Source organism: Ailuropoda melanoleuca, chromosome 1 (genome assembly GCF_002007445.2).
Source record: "Ailuropoda melanoleuca isolate Jingjing chromosome 1, ASM200744v2, whole genome shotgun sequence".
Classification (NCBI taxonomy): domain Eukaryota; kingdom Metazoa; phylum Chordata; class Mammalia; order Carnivora; family Ursidae; genus Ailuropoda; species Ailuropoda melanoleuca.
Window position 1 is genome coordinate 75755738 of NC_048218.1, and position 19556 is coordinate 75775293.

The 19556-nt window shown below is 41.5% G+C and overlaps 1 protein-coding gene across 8 annotated transcripts in view; it reads right to left on the reverse strand.

Annotated features, from left to right (window-relative positions):
- Positions 1-1304: 1304 nt before the first annotated feature.
- The window catches only part of LPP (LIM domain containing preferred translocation partner in lipoma), a 655090-nt gene continuing 636838 nt past the window's right edge, over positions 1305-19556 (reverse strand). For all 8 annotated transcript variants that reach the window (XM_034661250.1, XM_034661257.1, XM_034661240.1 and 5 more), the window contains one exon: positions 1305-16827. In XM_034661250.1, coding sequence (XP_034517141.1) covers positions 16699-16827 — 129 coding nt within the window. In that variant the 3' untranslated portion in view covers positions 1305-16698. The remainder of the gene's footprint in view (positions 16828-19556) is intronic.

A 19556-nucleotide genomic window follows, 5' to 3' on the forward strand; every position in this document is an offset into this window, starting at 1 on the left:
AAGGGAAGGCAAGATGACATGTTATATGCCCTTCTTTGTTTACAACTTTCTGGGAAGAAATTATGAATGCCCTGAATCCCAGTGATTTGTCTATTATTTGCTTATCCAAAAACATCTTCTGTCTGGCACCTTTAAAAATGGTGGCCTGTTGGGGCTCCTGGGTGGCTCAGTTGGTAGGGCGTCTGACTCTTGGTTTCGGCTCAGGTCATGATCTCTCAGGGTCTTGAGATCAGCCCTGAGTCAGGCTCTGTACCCAGTGGGCAGTCTGCTTGAGAGGGAGTCTCTCTCCCTCTGCCCCTCCCCTCCTGCAAACCCCTCCACCACCCCTCGTGCTCTTTCTCTCTCAAAGAAACAAATAATAAATCTTTTTTAAAAAATGGTGGCCTCTTGTGTACAGGCTTCTCGCACCTGTGTTCTCAGATCCCCCAGCATTGATAGGCTGATAGGTGATGCTGAAGAGATGAAATCCAACGCCAAAGTGGGAAAGAGAGGGATACTCTTTTCTGACTTTTATGGAGGACTTTCATGTATCCTCTAGTTCTAGTCACCCTTAAGGTTTAGTGGACAAACCAGTGGACTGGGTGTCAGGGATACTGGGTTCTCCTGTAGACCTGTTCCTTAAAAAAATGAAAAAAAGTTTTTTTAGTGACCAGCCATGATGGGTTATTAACTTTACGTCTTGCATTCTTATCTGTAAAATGAAGGTAAAAATAATTCCAGATCAGAGCTGTTAAAAATGATACAATGAACAAAGTTTTCAAAATGCTCAGTTATTCTCCCGTGTCTGAGTCTTTCTTTCCTTTCCCCATATGTATCTGTATCTGTCAGCTCTAGTAGACTATAGAAGTCTTGAAAGTAGGAACTGCCTGATGTAGACCCATATCCCTCAAGGTGCCTAGTACGGAGCAGATTCTCAATGCTTGAGAAGTACACACGGTATGGACGAAGAAGTGTGGAAGAGTCAGCCAGTGTTGGTGGTAAGTGGAGACCTCCCACCCCCACATCTAGAGACCCATTTGGGGGTTGGATCCAGCTTCAAAGGCAAAAAATCCTTTACTTGTAAGGTGAAGACACAGAGTGGTCAAGTAATTTTAGAATACATCCAACCTGAAGATCTGTGCTGTTAGTGGAGGACAGTGGGTGGCTTCATACTCTTGCTGGCATCATCTTTGCTCTGAGAGGCATTCCCTTCTCAGAAGACCATCTGGAAAGCAAATGATATAAAAAATGAATCACAGTAAAAGGGGTCAGAAGAAAGGAAACCAGGATTATCCAACTCAAAAAGAATTCCACACAAAGACAAGTATATGTAATAAGAAGTTTATTGGATTTCTAAATATAATAAAGGAGTTGCAGTTCTTTTACAGAAAAAAAGGAATATCATTTTCATATTTATTCTTACAGAGCATTGGAAGAACATAATTGAGAGAAAAAACAGATAGAAGGTAAATAGAAATGCTTTAATATAATTGGATAATACATAAATACAAAGAAAATACCCAAATCACTTGCTTATAACAGGTTTTATTCTCTTATTTTCATAGGGAATCATGTGGGTTATTTTGGATAAGTCAGTGATGGTTCACGTAGTGGAGAAATGTGATTTGCTAAGAATAAAATAAGAAAGAGAAACCTGTATTTTAGGAATATCATGGCTCTGTCAGTACCACACATGTGAAAAAAAGGCATCTTCCCTATATGTCTTTGTGTGGTTTTCCCTAAATCAGGGAATGTTATTCTGACTAGCAGCTGATCGTGGAGGGGCTATGCTTGTACTCAGTGGGACATTCCTGCTCTCAGTGGAGAGAAAACCTGGCCTCCTCTCCCTGTCTCCCCCTTCTCCTTTCTCTGTGCGCTTGTACCATTTAACATTTACACAAAACTCTCTCTCATAGTCATGGTCATCAGGTTGAAACCTGGAGCAGAGCCCTGTTGTCTCTTTCCCCGTCCATCTTGTTCTCAAGGAGAAAACCCCCAGAACCCAATACTTCTTCTGACACCACCAGAGATCCTTCAACTCTTATCTAGCACTGACATCTGATTCTCTAAAAAATAGAAAATGACTAGTGTGGAAATTGAATAAGGTAAAAACAGAAAACGAACGTCAACAGGAAGAGTAGACATTTTTAGTGAAGAGTATCACTCTTTCTCCAAGGAGCCAACTGGTCTCACAAAACGATGACAGCTAAAGCAGGGTGGTCCACACTCGAGATTATGCAACAGTAATCTGTTCCAGCCTCATCCCTGGTGTATGTAGGGGGGCTCCTTATATGGAAGGCAGAATGGTGGCTGACTGCAGTGCCATGGAAACCATCTTCTGTAGCTCGTCCCTCTTTACTTCCTTTTGGTGAAAGTGGGTGGGGCAGGAGATAACTTTGTGACCAAGACGACGTCAAGAGCTTCCTTGGAGAGAGGCTAACTGAAGGCATCTCTCTTTCCCAAAGGAGAGGCGTATTCAAATGAACATGGAGCCAAATGACTTAGAAGGAAAGAGAGCGACTTGGCAAGTGTAATTTGCCAGCTGGTTGAGTCAGACGACACATTGAGAAAGATCTTTTTTGGAAGCACGTCCTCCCTTCAACCCTTTTCCTAAAATCATGCACGGTCTACCTCGTCCTAGTTCCCTGGATCCTCTCCTATGCCACACCTGGATGAGCGTCCCTCATTCCATCAGCAGCATCGACGCTTGCAATGCCCATGACAGAACTATGGAAACAAAAGCCACCCAATAACATATGCTACTATTTTTAGGAGTCAAAGTAAAGATGCGCTAAGGATCTGGCAAGGACATTTGGCCCCCTAAGCCTCCAATCCTCACAGCCAAGACTTTTCTTTCATTTTCACTGATGCTAGCCTGAGAGATAAAGGGAGAAAAAAAAAAAGTGCTGACATTCGAAACCCACCAATGCTTAGTTTATAAAACACACATATGACACATATCCTAATACAAATCCTGGCTCTATTAATTCTCTTCAACAACGTTTCCTTCTGACTAAATAACCCAATTCCATTCAGGCTTTTGTCCCCTGAAACACAGTACAGGAAGCCTCAGCAGTGTGCCCCATGCAGTCAGATATAAATATAAAGTGGCTGTATCATCAAGGAATGCTCAGGGAATGTGTTTGCAGCCTGCTCCACGGTGCCACTCGAGAGGGGATATTGGAAATGAGTGACTTTCTTCCATTTGGCAAGCGTTCCTTATCTTAGCACCTACTCCTTTAGATGGTATGTTTTTGAAGGCTGCACAGTATGACTCTGGGTACCGTGTGTACATACATATGTAGGAATAACGTTTATGTTTCTCAGAATAGGCACTTTTTGAAGGCAGTAAATCTAAAAGTAAAGTTAATAGAGCCTATATTTAGTGCTCATCTTCTCACTTTGCTGATGTGTATGCTGAACAGAAGATCACAGATTTGAGTCAGTCTCGCAAAGAGGCCGGAGTCGGCAAATGGCTATATTCAGAGCTGGGGAAGTCTTGCCAACTCCACTGTAGCTGTTAAAAAGGCAGACTTGGAGAAGGTGCAATCGTTTTTCTCAAAGGTGACGGCACAGAAGGAGAAAAGCCTGTGACAAAGCCACGAATAAAAGCTCGTGTGTGCAGCTCAGAGAAATTACTATCCTCGGGCTCCACATCTCCATGTCACGTCTCCTTCATGGCACAGATTTGCTACTCAGAAAGTTCCTTCCCTTCCTTTTTTTGGTGTGTCTCATCATTGCACATATTCCCAGGAGAGAAAGAGTCCCAAATCTGCTAAACTAATGATAAACGTGGAGTTTAAAAGATAAAACAAAACAAAAACAAAGTAGTTCACTGAGCAGATAGCCTGGAAGACGTTAATGCCACATCCAGCTGTGAAAACACTGCATCTAAGTTTAAATTTTCACTTAAGGCACATTCAATCACAGGATAATTTTATTCATGCTAAAGGATCAGACAATTAAGTGTCATCTTTAATTCTGTTTGCTCTTTGATGGGTTTCCTGAGGAAGAACGAGGACAGAATTCAGATTTTTTTTGGGGGGGGTATAGATTCTGACTTTGTTTACTAAGGAAAAGAATTCTTGGATCACTCGCTTACCAGCTTTCCCAAGAGGATCAATGGGTAGTAAAAGGAGCCATTTGAATGTGATTTTGCAATTACTTCACTATACACACCGGTGACAAGATTTAGTTCCCAGGGTCCTAAATCTCCTTCATCAAGGACGCATCTCCATTCTGACATTTCAGTGCAGTGGGAAGGCCGGGGCTGTGTCTACCAGTTTCAACTTGCTACCAAGAGAGGTCGAAGGCACTTTGGCTCTTTGTGGCAATTTCTCCCCGATACATCGATGTGCTTGGAATTCATCTAAACACGAGGCAGAAGGGTTAGTAAAATGTAAACACTGCCTAAATATCAACTTGCCGTTTACTCCTTGAATTTAAAATCAGGCCATTTCTATTGTTGGCATTTAACTGAAAAAAAATCCCGTTTCCTTTGAAGTCTGAGTTTGAAGGAATGAAACACGGCAGATACATCGTAAACTGGCTACGCTCTCCTACTTCTGGCTTATGATTCCTAAGTGTTCATCACCTGTCACCCACAGAGAAAAAGAGATGAGAAGGTATGAGATTTTTTTCCCCACTTCACAATTAAGTCTCCCAAGAAAGAAAGGAGACATGTATCCAAGAAAAACTAGCTTCTCCCCTTTTTACATTTTCTAAGGCAGTTCAGAAATAGTGTCAAATAATTTGGTGAGGAAAGACATCCAGACTTAATATTTATTCCCTCATGGTGGAGTAAATGCAGTCAGGAGAGGAAGTGTGATTCTCTCCTCCTGGCACGCACGGAGCAAGCAGGAACCTTCCAATGTGGTACACGATGCATCAGTAAGAATGGCCCGGGAAGAGGCTTTACTCTTTCCCCCACAGATAGAAATGTAAAGAGAGAATCAGGCAGGAGAGAGAAATACTTTCGTTACCACCCCCACCTCAAATTGCTTTGGCATATTTTAAGAGATAAATGGATCCATACAAAATTTAAAGAGCTTTTTCTTTTCCTTTTTGGCAGCCACAAAAATGGGTCAGGTCTAGGAATTATTAATTTCCTGGCCTGAAAAACCCAAGTGTTTTAAAATAAGATTTCTTTTTTGAAGGATCGGCTTTCTTGGAAGACGTTTGTATGTGCATATGCGTGCGAGTGTGTGCACGCACGTGCACGGGTGTGTGTTTTAAAGACAACGCAATTGTGTTTTCCCTACATATGGAGGACTGTATCATGTAGAATGGAGGAGGAAAAGTTTTATTCATAATTTTCTTTACATTGTGTAAAGGGAGATCAGGGTTTGTGACTCCCTTTCTTTTTTTAAAGGGCTGCTTCTTCATCTTGACTGCCTCACTGTCCTTTTCTTCCCGCTAACGAGATGTCGCAGGCTGCACCCAGGGGAGTCGGTACCCGGGCCTACTCACCTACGTAATTCTGGAAAGTTCTCAGAATTCTTCTTCTATTCACTCCTGGGTGGGGGTACTCCAACTATCCTACAAGAATCACTCTCCATGGCTTCAGCCAGAGCATTTCTCAAGCCTCACAGGAAGATGAGGCACCTTGCCAGGCTCCGAATGTTGCCATCTCCGCCAAGAGTACCACCCCACTGGCCCCACTGGCACGTCCTTGTGTGTTCCAAGTGTGAAGCGTGGGAAGGGGTGAGAGGCCTTCACTTGGGAAGTGACTTCACTTGGCCCTCATTAATCCCAGGGAATAAGCAGAGGGAGGGTGAGAGCGGCTTGATGGATGGTAGACTCTAGGGAGGGAAAAGCCTAGAAAGCTTATTAGATGAGATCATTTCACAGGTTTGCTACAGGAGATTTAACTCAGATGAAGAGAGAATATCTTGCAATCAGTTCACAGATTTTAACTGGAAGCCAAACAACTATAATGAGAAATTGGAGAAAATAAAGGCCCAAGAGCACACATCAAAAGGCACATCTTCCGGAGGGATGCGACTCAAGAGAAGGAATGGTGAGTTGTGGGACTGCCGTGCAAGGCATCTTCTAGAATATACACAGAGGCTTCCCAGTAAGCATCCTGGGAACAACAGAGTACCAAACTCCCTGGAACAAGCACCCACGAATCACAAAACGATACCGGCCGGGGCAGCCCTCTCTCTCAAATGGCAAACACCAACTGTGGGGCCTCATTCAGTCCTGCAGCTTCTGTTCCCAGACAGTTCAAGGTCATGGGTGGGTGGGTTGGGTGGGAAATGCCTGCTGCAGGGACAGACCCCTTGGGTATCAATAACTGTGAATCGAGAGGAGGAATAATAGGCATTGTTTACCTACAGCAGTTCCTGTCTCTGGGGCCATAAATCGTAGCCCGCGGGACAGAGACCTGTCTTAAGGACCCAGTCACCTCTGCCTTCTCTTGCATTCGAAATGATAGGATCTTGGCTGAGAGGCTGCACCTCATGGTTCCAGAGTTTTCCCCTTCATGGGAAGTAAACCGTCTCTGGGGAGATTTGCTGCGGCGGGCTTCAGCGCCACAGCGGTTTGCTCTTGGCGGTGGCCTTCCCCGACCGACATCATCGCAGTGCTGATCGAACAGAATACCTGGTCATTTCCCACAAGATGACACGGACGATGAACGCAGGCTCCCAGCGATTGCAGGCACTGCAGCCCACACGTGGCTTTGCCACCTGAGGTCTGTAATGGGCAAGGAGACTTGCCCTGGCTGCCTTTGCACAGGGGGCACGTTAGTCCGGGCAAAGCATACAGTGCGCTCGGAGGTATTCTGTGCCCCGACAGTGGCTGCTGGAGAGAGCCCTAGACTTGCACGACCTGGCTGTGTCCCCAGATCTGCCACTTACCAGCTGCATCGCTTTTGGCAAGTCACTTAACGATTCCGAGCCTCGGCTCTCTCTTCTAGGATAGGGCTATTAATAACCTTCCTCCCAGGGCTGTTTCATGTGTGAAAGTGGTTTGTAAGCTCTCTTAGGAATTATTATTTTAGAGCTCAGAAAGCCACCCCCAGGTCCTGCCCAGGAGACTGGTGACAGGTTCTGCCAATAGGGCCCTCTAATTCAAACCTGGAGAGGAATAGTATGACAGTCCTTGGTAACTCAGAGCACCGCTGGAAGAATGTGTACATTTCTACCAAAGACCATAACATCCTATCACCCTGACCCCCAAGAATGATTTCCTCTGGCAAAGAACAACTAGACAGAAGTAAGGAGTTTCAACAGAACTGTTATCTTTTGCATTTGACTGCTTCGCTTTTAGAAGTGGAGATCATGCACGGACATTTTTCAACCTTTTAAGGTCATTATCAGCAGGGAAGGTAACTGGAGGGTACTGTTCATGGGTTGGGCACCGGGGGAGGGCATAAAGCTATGTATGTACCAACAGTCAGAACAATTTGTCTTTTGAGTAAGAAAATAAAGACAACAACAACAAAGTTGTCAACTCTAAAACCTGACCCTCAGAAAATCGTTCAGACTATTTTTAAGGATGTTTAAAGGGTTTTTAACCTTTAGCTAAAACTCAAAGTTTTTTTTTTTTTTTTAAAGTAATGTGTTGCCAAAATGAAAACAAATATATCTGGGAGGAAAATGAAGGGAGGAAGAACATTTTATTGTGTACTAAAGATGAGTTTTGTGTGGCACTCAGGAGGACACAATCCCCAAACTCGGTTCTGCTTGAGTCAGAGGGGGGCTTGGAACAAAGTCTGATGGAGGAAATGGAAGACCCAAGAAGTCATGAGCTTGTTGATGCAGGTGACGTGTACACAGAGTCTGGATTATCACTTAGCAGTGAATCAGTAAGGGAATTTTAACACCAAGTGGAATAGATGATAGCAGGGTCCTTTCTAGTTGCTGACCTAACATCACAGGAAAATAAGAATGTCTTGCTTCTTCTCTTGCAGGGGTTCAAAAGACACGTGTGTTCGCTCCAAGAGTAGGGTACCTATGTTATAAAGCTTCTTGTTCATACTGTATGTGCTGGGTTATATTTTGGCACCTCATCCTATCTTCCAACTATAAAGAGACAAGACAGAAAATAGCAGTGGAATTAGCCTTCCTCTATGCCCTTAACCTTCCCATTGACCCTGAATATCTGGAAATTTTTTCTCCTCTTAAGGAAATTCCAGAATCCGTAATACTTAAAGTAGAGGGTCTTTTCTGAAGATAGATTGTGCTTTTCTATTGTTTCTGGTGCCTTAAATATTCTTCCTTCAACTTCCACATCAAGTCAATGAATCAGTTCAACATTTCTTACCAAATTTCACTCCTCCGTGAAGCCCTACGGATGCCACTGGGAAGAAGTACCCTTCTCAATGCCATATTCCCGAGTACCTACTGAACCTGTTTGATCTTTTTTTTTTTTTTTTTTAAAGATTTTTATTTATTTATTTGACAGAGATAGAGACAGCCAGCGAGAGAGGGAACACAAGCAGGGGGAGTGGGAGAGGAAGAAGCAGGCTCATAGTGGAGGAGCCTGATGTGGGGCTCGATCCCACAACACCGGGATCATGCCTGAGCCGAAGGCAGATGCCCAACCGCTGTGCCACCCAGGCGCCCCTGAACCTGTTTGATCTTACTGCAGCTGGACTGAATCAAAGTTACTTTGGGGCTGATTCTCTTACAGTAATTATTAAGATGAGTAAGGGATGACGAGGTTAGAAAGACAAAAGTAAAGAGAAATACGGACTCCTAAGGATAGTTCCTAATCGATCATGGAGGGAAGCTCCTCACTTGGTCTACACTGCAAGCTCTCTAGGTACAAACATTTGAGCGCAGGAAAATGGAAGTGAATCTCAAAACCAATCAGCAAGTACATATTTATGTCAAACCCCTATAAAGTATCCAGAACTCTTTTTGCATAATCAGTACGGGAACATGGACCAAAATATGTGTTATTACTGAGAAGAAAGAGACAAAGGGAGAGGATTACAGAGACTTTATGAACATTAACCAAGAAGTGGGAATCTCACAGACGGCACAGGGGTTAGCTTGTTTCTTGTTTTCAGAATGACTTTGATTTTGGCTACATCAAAAATAGTACAGGATACAATATAAAAGGTCTGCTTTGTCCACCTGGAAGATCTAGCCTCATCTGCCTTCCACTCTCCTGGGTCTGAGTTCTTGGTGGAAATTTCCACATTGACTATCAGTTTCCTTTGGGTGACATCAATTCCATTTACTTTCAACCCCCAAAGAAAGTGTTTCCACCTAGCCTGACCCAAGGTGATTACTAAGTTTCATCAAGTAGAGTGAAATAAAATTAGAAGCTATTTGTCCAAGTGTTCAAAGCAGAAGCAGAAGGGTGATTGGACTTGACACCATGTCAACAAACAGGAAACAGTTGAAAAAGTTAGTGATATCTGATATCTGACCTTGAAGAAAAGATTTAGACCCGTTCTGAGAAGCCCTGGAGACAAATTTATATGCAGCACAAGGAAGAAATTCTGTAGAAAAGAGCTGCCCTAATAGTAGAATGGATGCTGTGAACAGTACTACATACTGGCCAGGTCTAAGATAGGAGATGGTGACTTGCCAGCAAAATAACGGAGGAGATTCATGTCTTTAAAGAGCCCAGGATTCGGTGTTTGTCTGGGAACACCACCAATGGATGCCCGGGGTCTGCTAGAACCCTCTACACTAGTATAGAACACAAGATGACATAGCGAGACCTGCTCATTCTTGGTAAACCATTCTACCTCTGGGGTTGAGAAGTGAACCAGAAGCTACACTAACTGCCAAGTTGATTGAATCCATTATGTGGGTTGTTCAATATGGCTGCTGTCTGGGTCACTGAGTTAAATGCCTATCAGAGTTAGATGCATAAGGTTTTCTCTTGCCCCTAAGTGGATGAGTAGCTTGGAAAAATATAAACAGGCATATTGTAAGGGAAGATTAATGCAAGTATCTTAAATTATTACAAAGGAGTTAGCTGTAGGTTTTCTCCTCTCTCTAGTATATATAACTTTTTGCTTGTAGAATATTAATTTTTGTTTATAACAAGGGCTGGAAATAGAGATAAGTATTAGTGTGGTTAGAGAATGTGGATAAATTAAGTAACAATCAGAAATAAAGAGCAAAATTTTAGTAATTTTTGTGTGTGTGTGTGTGTGATTTCAAGGGGAGAAGTGTTCATGAATAAAAATGCACTTTCCATAGCACTTTCCACAAAAGAAGCCACATGCATGCTGGATAACCAAAGCAGTGTCTACCCCTTCTTGCACAAGGGGCAGGAAAGTAAAACAGAGAAAGGACTAAGTGTCCTTTAAAGGAAAATAAGCCACTTTATATTTCCTTTTTTAAAAGTTAGGAAGATAGTTAGTTTTCTGTGTTTGCAACTAAAGAAGAGAAAACTAGTTCAAATCAGTTACAGTTCGGCTGTTTAGACACAACGTTACAGATAGCGGATGACTGGATTGCAACAAGAGAACAAAAGACCTAAACTCCTACTTACTGTCATCGTCAGGTAAGTACTGGAAAGGGAGAAAACACTGCATATGTGAAAGCAGGAACTTCTAACCTTCGGAGATGCTTAGGGTATGGTGCGGTGTGCCCAAGAATATGTCAGAATATGTATCACCATCTTTTAGACTGAGAACGACCTATGCCCCTCTCTTGGAGGGCGTGAAAAGACATGCGTTATAAATTCCTGGAGTAGCTACGATCACATCATGGGGCCTAGCAGCTGCTCTCATTTCACTTTCTTCCGACAAGGCAAAAATATATGGTTATCCATAGTGATTTTTAAATACCTCATAAACTTGGAAATATAAGCATTTTACTTGTTTAAACAACTACAATTGCTGATGCCTAAAACCCCTCTGAAAGTTCTGAGTGACACTTCACAAGAACTCTCCTGCCATCATTTTAATTGTAGAGGGTCCCTTTTCTTAAATCCTTCGTCTCCTGAATCCCACTCTTCTTGGAAGCAGGTTAAAAAAACAAACAAAAACAACAACCCCCCCCAACTCTGTTTTGGTATCAAAACGACATACCCACTGAGACTTGGCAAATTCATTGATGTATTGAATTGAATATGTATTAAGTATATTTTACTTTCCTCATGTGACCCTCTGAAAAGGGAAAATCAATGTCAATCCTGTGAAAACTTACAGAAAGTGGAAGTGAGAGCAGAAACCGAAAGTGGAAATCTATCCCTAGAATTATAAGCTTTTCCAAATAGATTTAAACAAAAATGGACACGGAGGGCATATTTTTGTCAACATTAGCCAGAGTTCAAAAGAATCTCAAAGCCCAATTTTACCAAAATGCTTTACTGAGAGACTTGTTCTTCTCAGGTTGCTTTTTTGCTTTTTATAAATACCCTACAGACCGGTGAACTGGGCTCTAGGAAGAACTCTGGCGCTGACCTACCCCCTATAAAATACTGTGATTCAACTATTAGGATTTAATATTATGCTCATAGGCAAAACGCTGATATGTGTAAAATTTCTGGAAGGATAATAGCTTTTCCTTGCCATGAGGAAAATTACCAAGTTTCATTAGGAATAAAATAACATGCCACACCACTTAAAAATATGATTGTCTTGTTGGCCAAAATGCTTTGGATTTTTGTTTTTTAATTCTTAACCTAGTCTTAGAAAGATCACTTTGCATATAGCTGAGAAAAGTAGGACAGTCATAAATGAATTTGCCAAGAACTCTATGATCTGAGTCCCTGATGAAAACTCATTAAAATAAAACTGAAAGACTCTATTATCTCATCTCACTTTATGAATAAACACAATCTGGAAAAAGTGCCCTTTTAAAGGAAGGATTTATGGATGCTATGTAAATTTGATGGTAGCCTTCTTCCCATAATATGGTCATAACTCCATAAAGATCAGAAGGCACTGATACAATTTACTTATGAAAAGTCCAAGCACAATAATATTAATAGGTAGGATGAAAAGCAGGACAGAATGTAAGAAAGGAAAGCAGAAGGAAAAAAAGGAGGGAGAAAAAGAGGTGAAGAGGGAAAGAGGAAGAATTCTCACCAAATCAGATAATTTTAATAATTTTAATAACAATTAATAATTTAATAGTTTTTAATAATCAGAATTTAATAACTTTAATAATTTTTAATCAGATAATTTTTTAAAGGTTTGAAATAATATGTAATATGGGACCCAGCAACAGTCTTTTGAGAAGAGTTTCATTCTATGTATCTGTCACGTAAATAACAACCTGACACGTCCACGGTTGTACCCATAAGAATGACTCAGAGCTCAACCTGTTCTGTCCACTATTAAATTAAGACAACAGACAAACCAAAAAGCTTCGACAAATACTGAAAGTGGATATGCTGAACGGGTGGGAAAGGCTCCAATGGAAGCCTACCTTCATTATCCGACTACAACCAGAGCAGGACCAGACATAATCACTAACAACATCCGAAACATCACCTTCTGGCAAAAAAGTGTTTTCTTAATTCAGGAATCCACAAGGTCCTTCCAAGAGACAAGGAGAAAAGAAAGACTATTAGAACACATTCAGATAAAGAGTTTACGCTTCTCTGGATTTTGTTTTCCTTTCGATGAGTGTATCTTGGAAATCTGGGAGATGATGACTAACGTTACGGGCTCTCTAGTGGAGTAGGAGTGTAGAGACTCTAAAAATAAGGCACACATACATGTTGCTCTCTGATCGTCTCTCACGAAAGTGCCCCGAGAAAGCGATCTCAAGAACGGGACTTCAGGCACATTTTGCAGAGGCATATCTTTTTCAGCCTACTGGTTTCCTACAGATGGCTAAAGCAGGGTATGGAACATGCTGTCATATTTCATTCATAACACACATGTACTGTAGCTCGAGGCAACAGATGGACAATCACTTGTTTAAACTACAAATGTGAAATACTAAGGTAGCATGGCAATATTTCTAGAACTGTCTATGAGAAAAAGAAGCCTTTCCAAGCCAAGAGGAGTGGTGAGAGGCTGGGAGGTCACATCAGTGTTTCCCTGATCTCCCTAGCAGCTGCCATAATTTCCCCGACACCCTTCAAAACTTGATGATGGAGGGATCAGGGGGCAGCCAACGCAGATTTGACAAGAGAAGCCCAAACCATATCAAATAGAAATAACACTGTTATTCCTGGCTGGTTCACATTAATAGGATTTTTTACTAACTAGGAAAATTGTTGGAAGTTGTGTTTTCAGAGTCCGGTCTATATTCTACAAACCCTCTATTACAGCCCCGTTGTAAAAGTGCTCTCTTTCTTCCTCTGAACCCAAATAAAAACACTTGTTTAAATGTAGTTAGAGTTTTATATACTTTAAACATCACCATAAACATCTTTGCAGAATCATGCGTAGCGCGGAAACAATGGTAGTGTTGATATCTCGGCTGCATTAGTCAGCATACAGCCAATGAAGTAATTTTGATCGGAGACATTGCCCCTATGAAAACAATTTGTCAATGACAGGAAAAAGAACCCACATCCTTGAGCTGCAGAGATGTCCAGCATCTCAAAGCTTTGATGCCTTATGTTGGGACACATGACTTAGTTTTGAGTTTTAAATGCAATTTTGCTTGCAAATGAGACTCCACGTTGAGTCAGTGTGAGCTAGGGATCCAGACAGTGAAGAAATCTGATTTTGAAATGGTGTGCAGAGCCCATGACATAGTGGGTTTTTTTTCCTTTTCCATGTCTCTCATCCCACAGAATTACCAAATATTCGTGTTCTTGACAATTTTTTATGGCCGGTATAGTTTAACAAATTTTCTCTCATAAACTCTGACTTTCCTATTATTTATGAATTTAAATAACAATCAAGAAAATATACCAAAAGACAAAGGAATTATAATTGTTAAGGTAATGTGATCTTTTTGTCTCTGTTATAGGCAAAATTTCATGTAACTAAAACAGTAAAAAGTGATTTGGCATTGTTTAAACCAAATGATTAATAGGAAAGACAAGAAAGCAATATAAATCATATACTTAAGAAATCCTGGAATAAAATATGTAGGATCCTTTCCTTATTATACCTTGTGAAAGAAAAGAAATCTAAATCTAAATATTTCTGCATATGTGTTTGTGCACATTCATTATTATAAAAGTATAATAAGTCTATATTAAAAAGAGATTTACTTTAAAGCTCTTTGGTAAAGATACTCTGAGGTTATGTGATAAAATGTACTATAAAGATTGAAAGCAAGCAGTATTCTGGCAATGCCACAGTGATGGGTCTGTGACAGCATTTTCTTATAACTTTATCTCTCTTTTTAAAATGTTTTGGCTTGTGAACATTTAGTTACACATGGACTTAAATGTAACAAACAAGTAGGATGTTATTGCATTTTTATAGTATAAATATTTCATACATTTTCCTCTTTTGGCAAAATTCATAATAATATGACTGCACTTCAAGAGATAAAATCCATCTCTCAATAAATTGGGCTTTTGGCCTAAACAGAATTTCCCCCAAGTATTTCATAGGAAACAAATTGCTGAAGCAATTCCAGCAAATTACATTATCTCTCCAATTGTTTAATAGTCAGTGCTCTCTGAGGTCATCAGGATGTCTGATCTTGAATTTGGAGGACAGAAATTCAGAGATACAGTCGCTGTTGTATCCTAAAATTCACATGTTGCCCAAAATGAATTCCATTCTGTTTCACATTAAGAAAAATACAAGGCCAATGATAAGAGGAGCAAAGTAAGGAAAGACAAAGTTTCCCAAGAAAACTTTGAAAAGTTGCAACTTTGGCAGTTACTTTGGGTAACCAAGGCAAAAGAGCTACAAATTAACTTAGATGAGCTAATGACCATAGGCTTAAGAATTTCTTATTGAAAAAAAAAAAAGAAAAGAAAACTGAACCATTTTTACAATCATTCCTACTAAAGTAAAATAAATGTAATTGGAATTCCTGAGGCATGGGGTATAATTCAAAACATGCGCAAATAATTTTTCATTTCGGTTCTAGTGTTAAAACTAAAAATTAAAATAAAAGTCAGACAAGAAAATCGACTTCATCATGTTATAATCACGAAAAAGGTATTTGTGGACTCAGGGAAGGGTGAGTAAGGGAATGTATACGTTCTACTTGATTTCTTAAACTAGGTGTTATGTATACAGGATTCATTATATTATTATTTATATTTTGTGTATACTTAAAATACTTCATAATTTAAAAGTATATACTTGTGGAAGATTTGAAGAAACGTTTAAGAAATCTCAATCCGAAATACTCGATTAGTTTACAAAATGGCAACCTGCCGTTACAAAGACGGGAGTCTCTCTTTAAAAGAAACAAGTTAGAACCCAATAGAATGGTTCTGTAGTTGGCAAGCAAGTGTTTCAATGCCCAGTAAGAGTTTGAATAAAGATTCCAAGCAGAAACTCTGCATATTTTTAGCTCAGAAAGGCAATTTTTTTCTCAGTGATTGTCTTTGAAAGTGTGGTGTAAATGTCACATCGATGATATGAAAACGTCTCCCGTGATGTGCAATTTGAGTTGCAGCAGGATTATGGGAGTGATGAAACTGTGGTTGCACAATTTTTTCAAGCTTTCCTGTCTTTTTAAAGTAAACTAAACAAAACTCCACAATTTTATTTTGTGTATCTGATTTGCAGTTGTCAGGCAAAAAGGACCCGGGCCTGGGGGGCAGGGGCGGGGAAGAAGAATAGGAACAGTTCTTTACAACTGTCTTCCTCTGGAGAAAACTCAACTTTGGTAGTTGTATTTGGATATTATGAAAACAAAAACAAAAACCAAAAAAAAAAAAAAAAAAAAAAAAAAAAAAAACCAAAAAAAGAAAAACCCAAAACAAAACATGGCAGTATGTCTGAGATGAGAAGTGGGACATTATCAGAAATGTTATGTTTCAGAGAAAACAAAGTTTGTCTGAATTATGATGTCTAGGTAGCATGGAAAAAGGAAATCTTAAGGTGGTATTGTGGGATAATAATAGGCTTTTCAAAATACCCCCAAAATCCTTTTTCCCCAGCATATCCCACCTGTAATTCCTTTAGGAAAAAAGCAAACTTTGCATTTCTCTCACCAGTATCTGTTTTCAAATGAGCCCTGACCACTGGTCACTAGAGATTTTGAATTTCCAATCAAATTGGGTGGCAAATTAAATTTGGGCTCGTTTTAACCTATGTAATTTACAGCTTAAATTCTTTGTAGCCTAACATATACATGGCACACTTCCCCACCGTCCCCCAAGGGGCATGACCAGTTTAGAGCAACAGAAAGCTGTACTTTTCAATACACAGAAAAAGAATGGCGATCCTTTCTGATCACAGGCCGCATGGAACTGATAAGATGGACCCTTCAAGCCTAAAAGCACCTGTAAGTTGGCCGACTCACCCAGGAAAAACTGTGTGACAGCAAATACCACACTAAAAAAAGCCATTCAACCAGATGAAAAGTGAGACAAACATAGGGATTAAAAGTTACAGGAATGCAGAAGTGAATGGGATGGAGTATAATCCGTGCAAAAATGTGGAAGTCCTTGGGAACAAAGGCCCATCAAGGTCCTGCATGATTAAATGTGAAATGTGTATTTGGTGAGAACTTAAAAAAAAAAGAAATCACATCATCTATGTGCCTCTAAAGAAAGGTTAATATTAGATGAAGAACAGAGACCATCCCACGGCTTGATTGCCTTTCCTGTATTTTCCCATTTCTTTTCTTATCTTCTTCTTGTGTTTCCTTCTTCTCGGCGTCACCAACTAACCAGCGGAGCAGGCGACTGAATTTACAGGTCGGTGCTGGCCTTGGCGGTGAGCACCCTGATGCGGGCGGAGTTGCAGCCCTTGCAGAGGATGTGTCCGTCCAGGGGGTAGCAGCCTTGGTTATCTCCTTCGGACAGGAGACCACCACAATCCTGGAAAAACAGACGGCAGGCATGTGAGTGAAACTGGAAACGACGGACATGAGGACTGCATTCCTTAGCTTTCTGCGAGGGGCCTCCATACCATGGCCACTTACTACCTTTCTTCTACCTGTACCGCCACCCCCCTCCAGTTCTTCCCCAGGATACAACACACTACCTGGAATTACGCCGAACAAGAGACTGGGGACATAAATACAAACAAAGTCAAATGACCCCCCTTCAGGTGACTTCATAGGAAAGGCAAGTCCAAGAAGAGAAGAACCCAAGGGTCTGGGGCCCTAAGTAGTAGTTTTGTTCCCTCACCCAAGCAATAAAAGTAGCAAGAACAAGAGAAAAGAAAACAAGAGGAGATCCCTAACCGCTAAGTCAGCTTTACCCTTTATCATAAGTCTGAGGATCTCTCAAAGGGAATACACAGGTGCAGGGACAGAATTCCTTGGCTGTTTTTGGGCAGAAGCAGGGCTGTGGAGTGCCTCCTTCCAAGCAGAAGGGCCAGCCCTAGGCTCTGCATACTGGCTCCAACTGTAGTGGGAAAATAAAACCCTGAACGGTGTTGGGAGCACTGGTTTGCTGCATGTTCTGAAGGAGACAGCGTGGTGCAGAGGAATGTGTTGGACGGGGAGACGGACCCTCCTGGGCCACCCCTTAGCTCTGCTCCCGTGTCACTGAAAAGAATTCCTGTGTCCTGCCTCACTGAACTGTTGGGAGGATCAAAGAGGAAAATGGATGTGGATGTACTTTGAAACAGATGCGGGGAGCTACAGAGTTATAAAGATCAAAGGAACGTAAGACTGTCAATAGCACCTTTGCAGCTCCATTTTGAAAAGTGTCATGTAACAGCCAAATCCTGCCCTTACCTTTGGAGGAAATGGAAGTTTCTTTGAAAAGAAAAATACAGGACTTCCTCTGGCGGTGCGTGCCCTTGCTAACTTCAGCAGAAACTCTTCCAAAAGGCGACCACCACTGCATGCCCTGCTTTTGCTGTCCACTAAGACAGTAAGGAGGTCACTGGGCCATACGTCTGCATTTGACTAACGATGAAATGAAAGCTCAGAAAGTGGCAGCCATGGCAGCAGGAGTCAGGCTCCCCCTGGCTTTGCCAAAATGAGCAAGCAGATATTCTGCTGCTCTAGAGGCATTAGGGACACTGCATAATGGAATTAAGTGAACTCTTTTCATCGCGATGAAGAAAGAAGGAAATTTCAGAAATGACAGGGCTGTAAGCATTTAATGAGCTGACCTCTACGGTCACCTGGGCACCGTGAAGAGCCTTGGAGTCAACGACAGTGTTGGCTTCATCAACGCCTTGACTCTGAGAACCCAAAGGGGCCACCTGGGGCGTCCGGTACACCCTCCTCGTTTATAGAGATGGGGAAGTGAGGAGCAGAGAGGGAAGTGAGTTCTCCATTGCCATGCAGTGTCTGAGGTAGGACTAGAAGGATGGTCTGCCCTCTTCTAATTCAGTGCTCCTCCCATGCTATAGCTTTGTTTTGTAAAAAACTTCACAGGACTTTAAAGCAAACTTCATTTGTACTGCTCTCATTTCATCTGGAAGGAGATGTAACTTTCACACACCTCTGGGAACAAAACCCAAAACCATTAAAGTCAAAGCCTATTGGTATGCATAGGGAGTGTGGGAGCAATGCTGGCAAGCTTTTCTTCTTTAAGCCTCAATTTCTCCATCTGTAAAATGACCTCAAAGGCACCTAGCAGGTCTTTCACACTTACGATTGGGGTTAGTTTTAAGGCTGGAGCTGGTTATTCCTCTGTAGTCATAAAATCTGATGTAAAAGCTGCAAATTTATTATTTTTTCTCATGCTAAGGACACAGAGAGAGATGCAGCTTGGGCTCTAGGGCAAAACAAAGAACCCCACATCAATCGGGTGGTGGGTTTCAGCTAGAGCAGTGAGTGCAATGAACGCAGTCCCAGAGCGCCAGGGGCAGCCCCGCCAGCCCCAGTGTCTTGGGAAGATCACCCAGTGGGACTTAGACGAACTAATGTGTGAGGGCGTGGTGGTAAGGCAGTTCATACCATCCTTCACAGAGAGAAGAGGGGACTGAGAACTACTGTCCTCGGGAGAGCTAGTAGAAAACAAGAAAACAGCTTCAAAGCAGGGGCTCTGGGTAACTAGAACCAGGATAAGAAAACTTTTTAAAATCACTTTCTGAATATAATGCCCTTTTGACACACAGATTATAGGGGAAGGACTCCTGCCCTTTGCTGTAGAAATGACTACATGTCCCTTGGACAGAAAGCCTTCCTTGTCACTTGCAGCCTGGGTTACAGGCCTCCTGTGTGCATTTCCATAGCACCTGTACGTACCCCCCTGGACTCCTTAGCAGTCGCTTGACCGCCTGTCTTGAGTGTTCAGTCAGTGCTTGTAAGTCAACCAATCTCCATGACCTGGAACATCAAGTTCCCACCTCTCTGAGAGGAGTGAATTTTTATCCTTCTCGATGGGTGAGAATGGCGTCTCTGTCCCATGAAAGTATCAGAGATACGGTTAAAGATTCAGTGTACTGATAATAGTAACAGTAACAAGAATACCATTTGCTACTAATTTAGGACTTTGTGATTTACAATATCCTTTAATATACAGTTTTGCATTTTAATCGCTCGGCCAAATTTGGGGCGGTTCATAAGAATCTGAGTCCTTTTAACAGGTGGAGAAATTGAGACTGAGCAGTAAAGTGACTTATCCAGTGTCACTAGCATTAA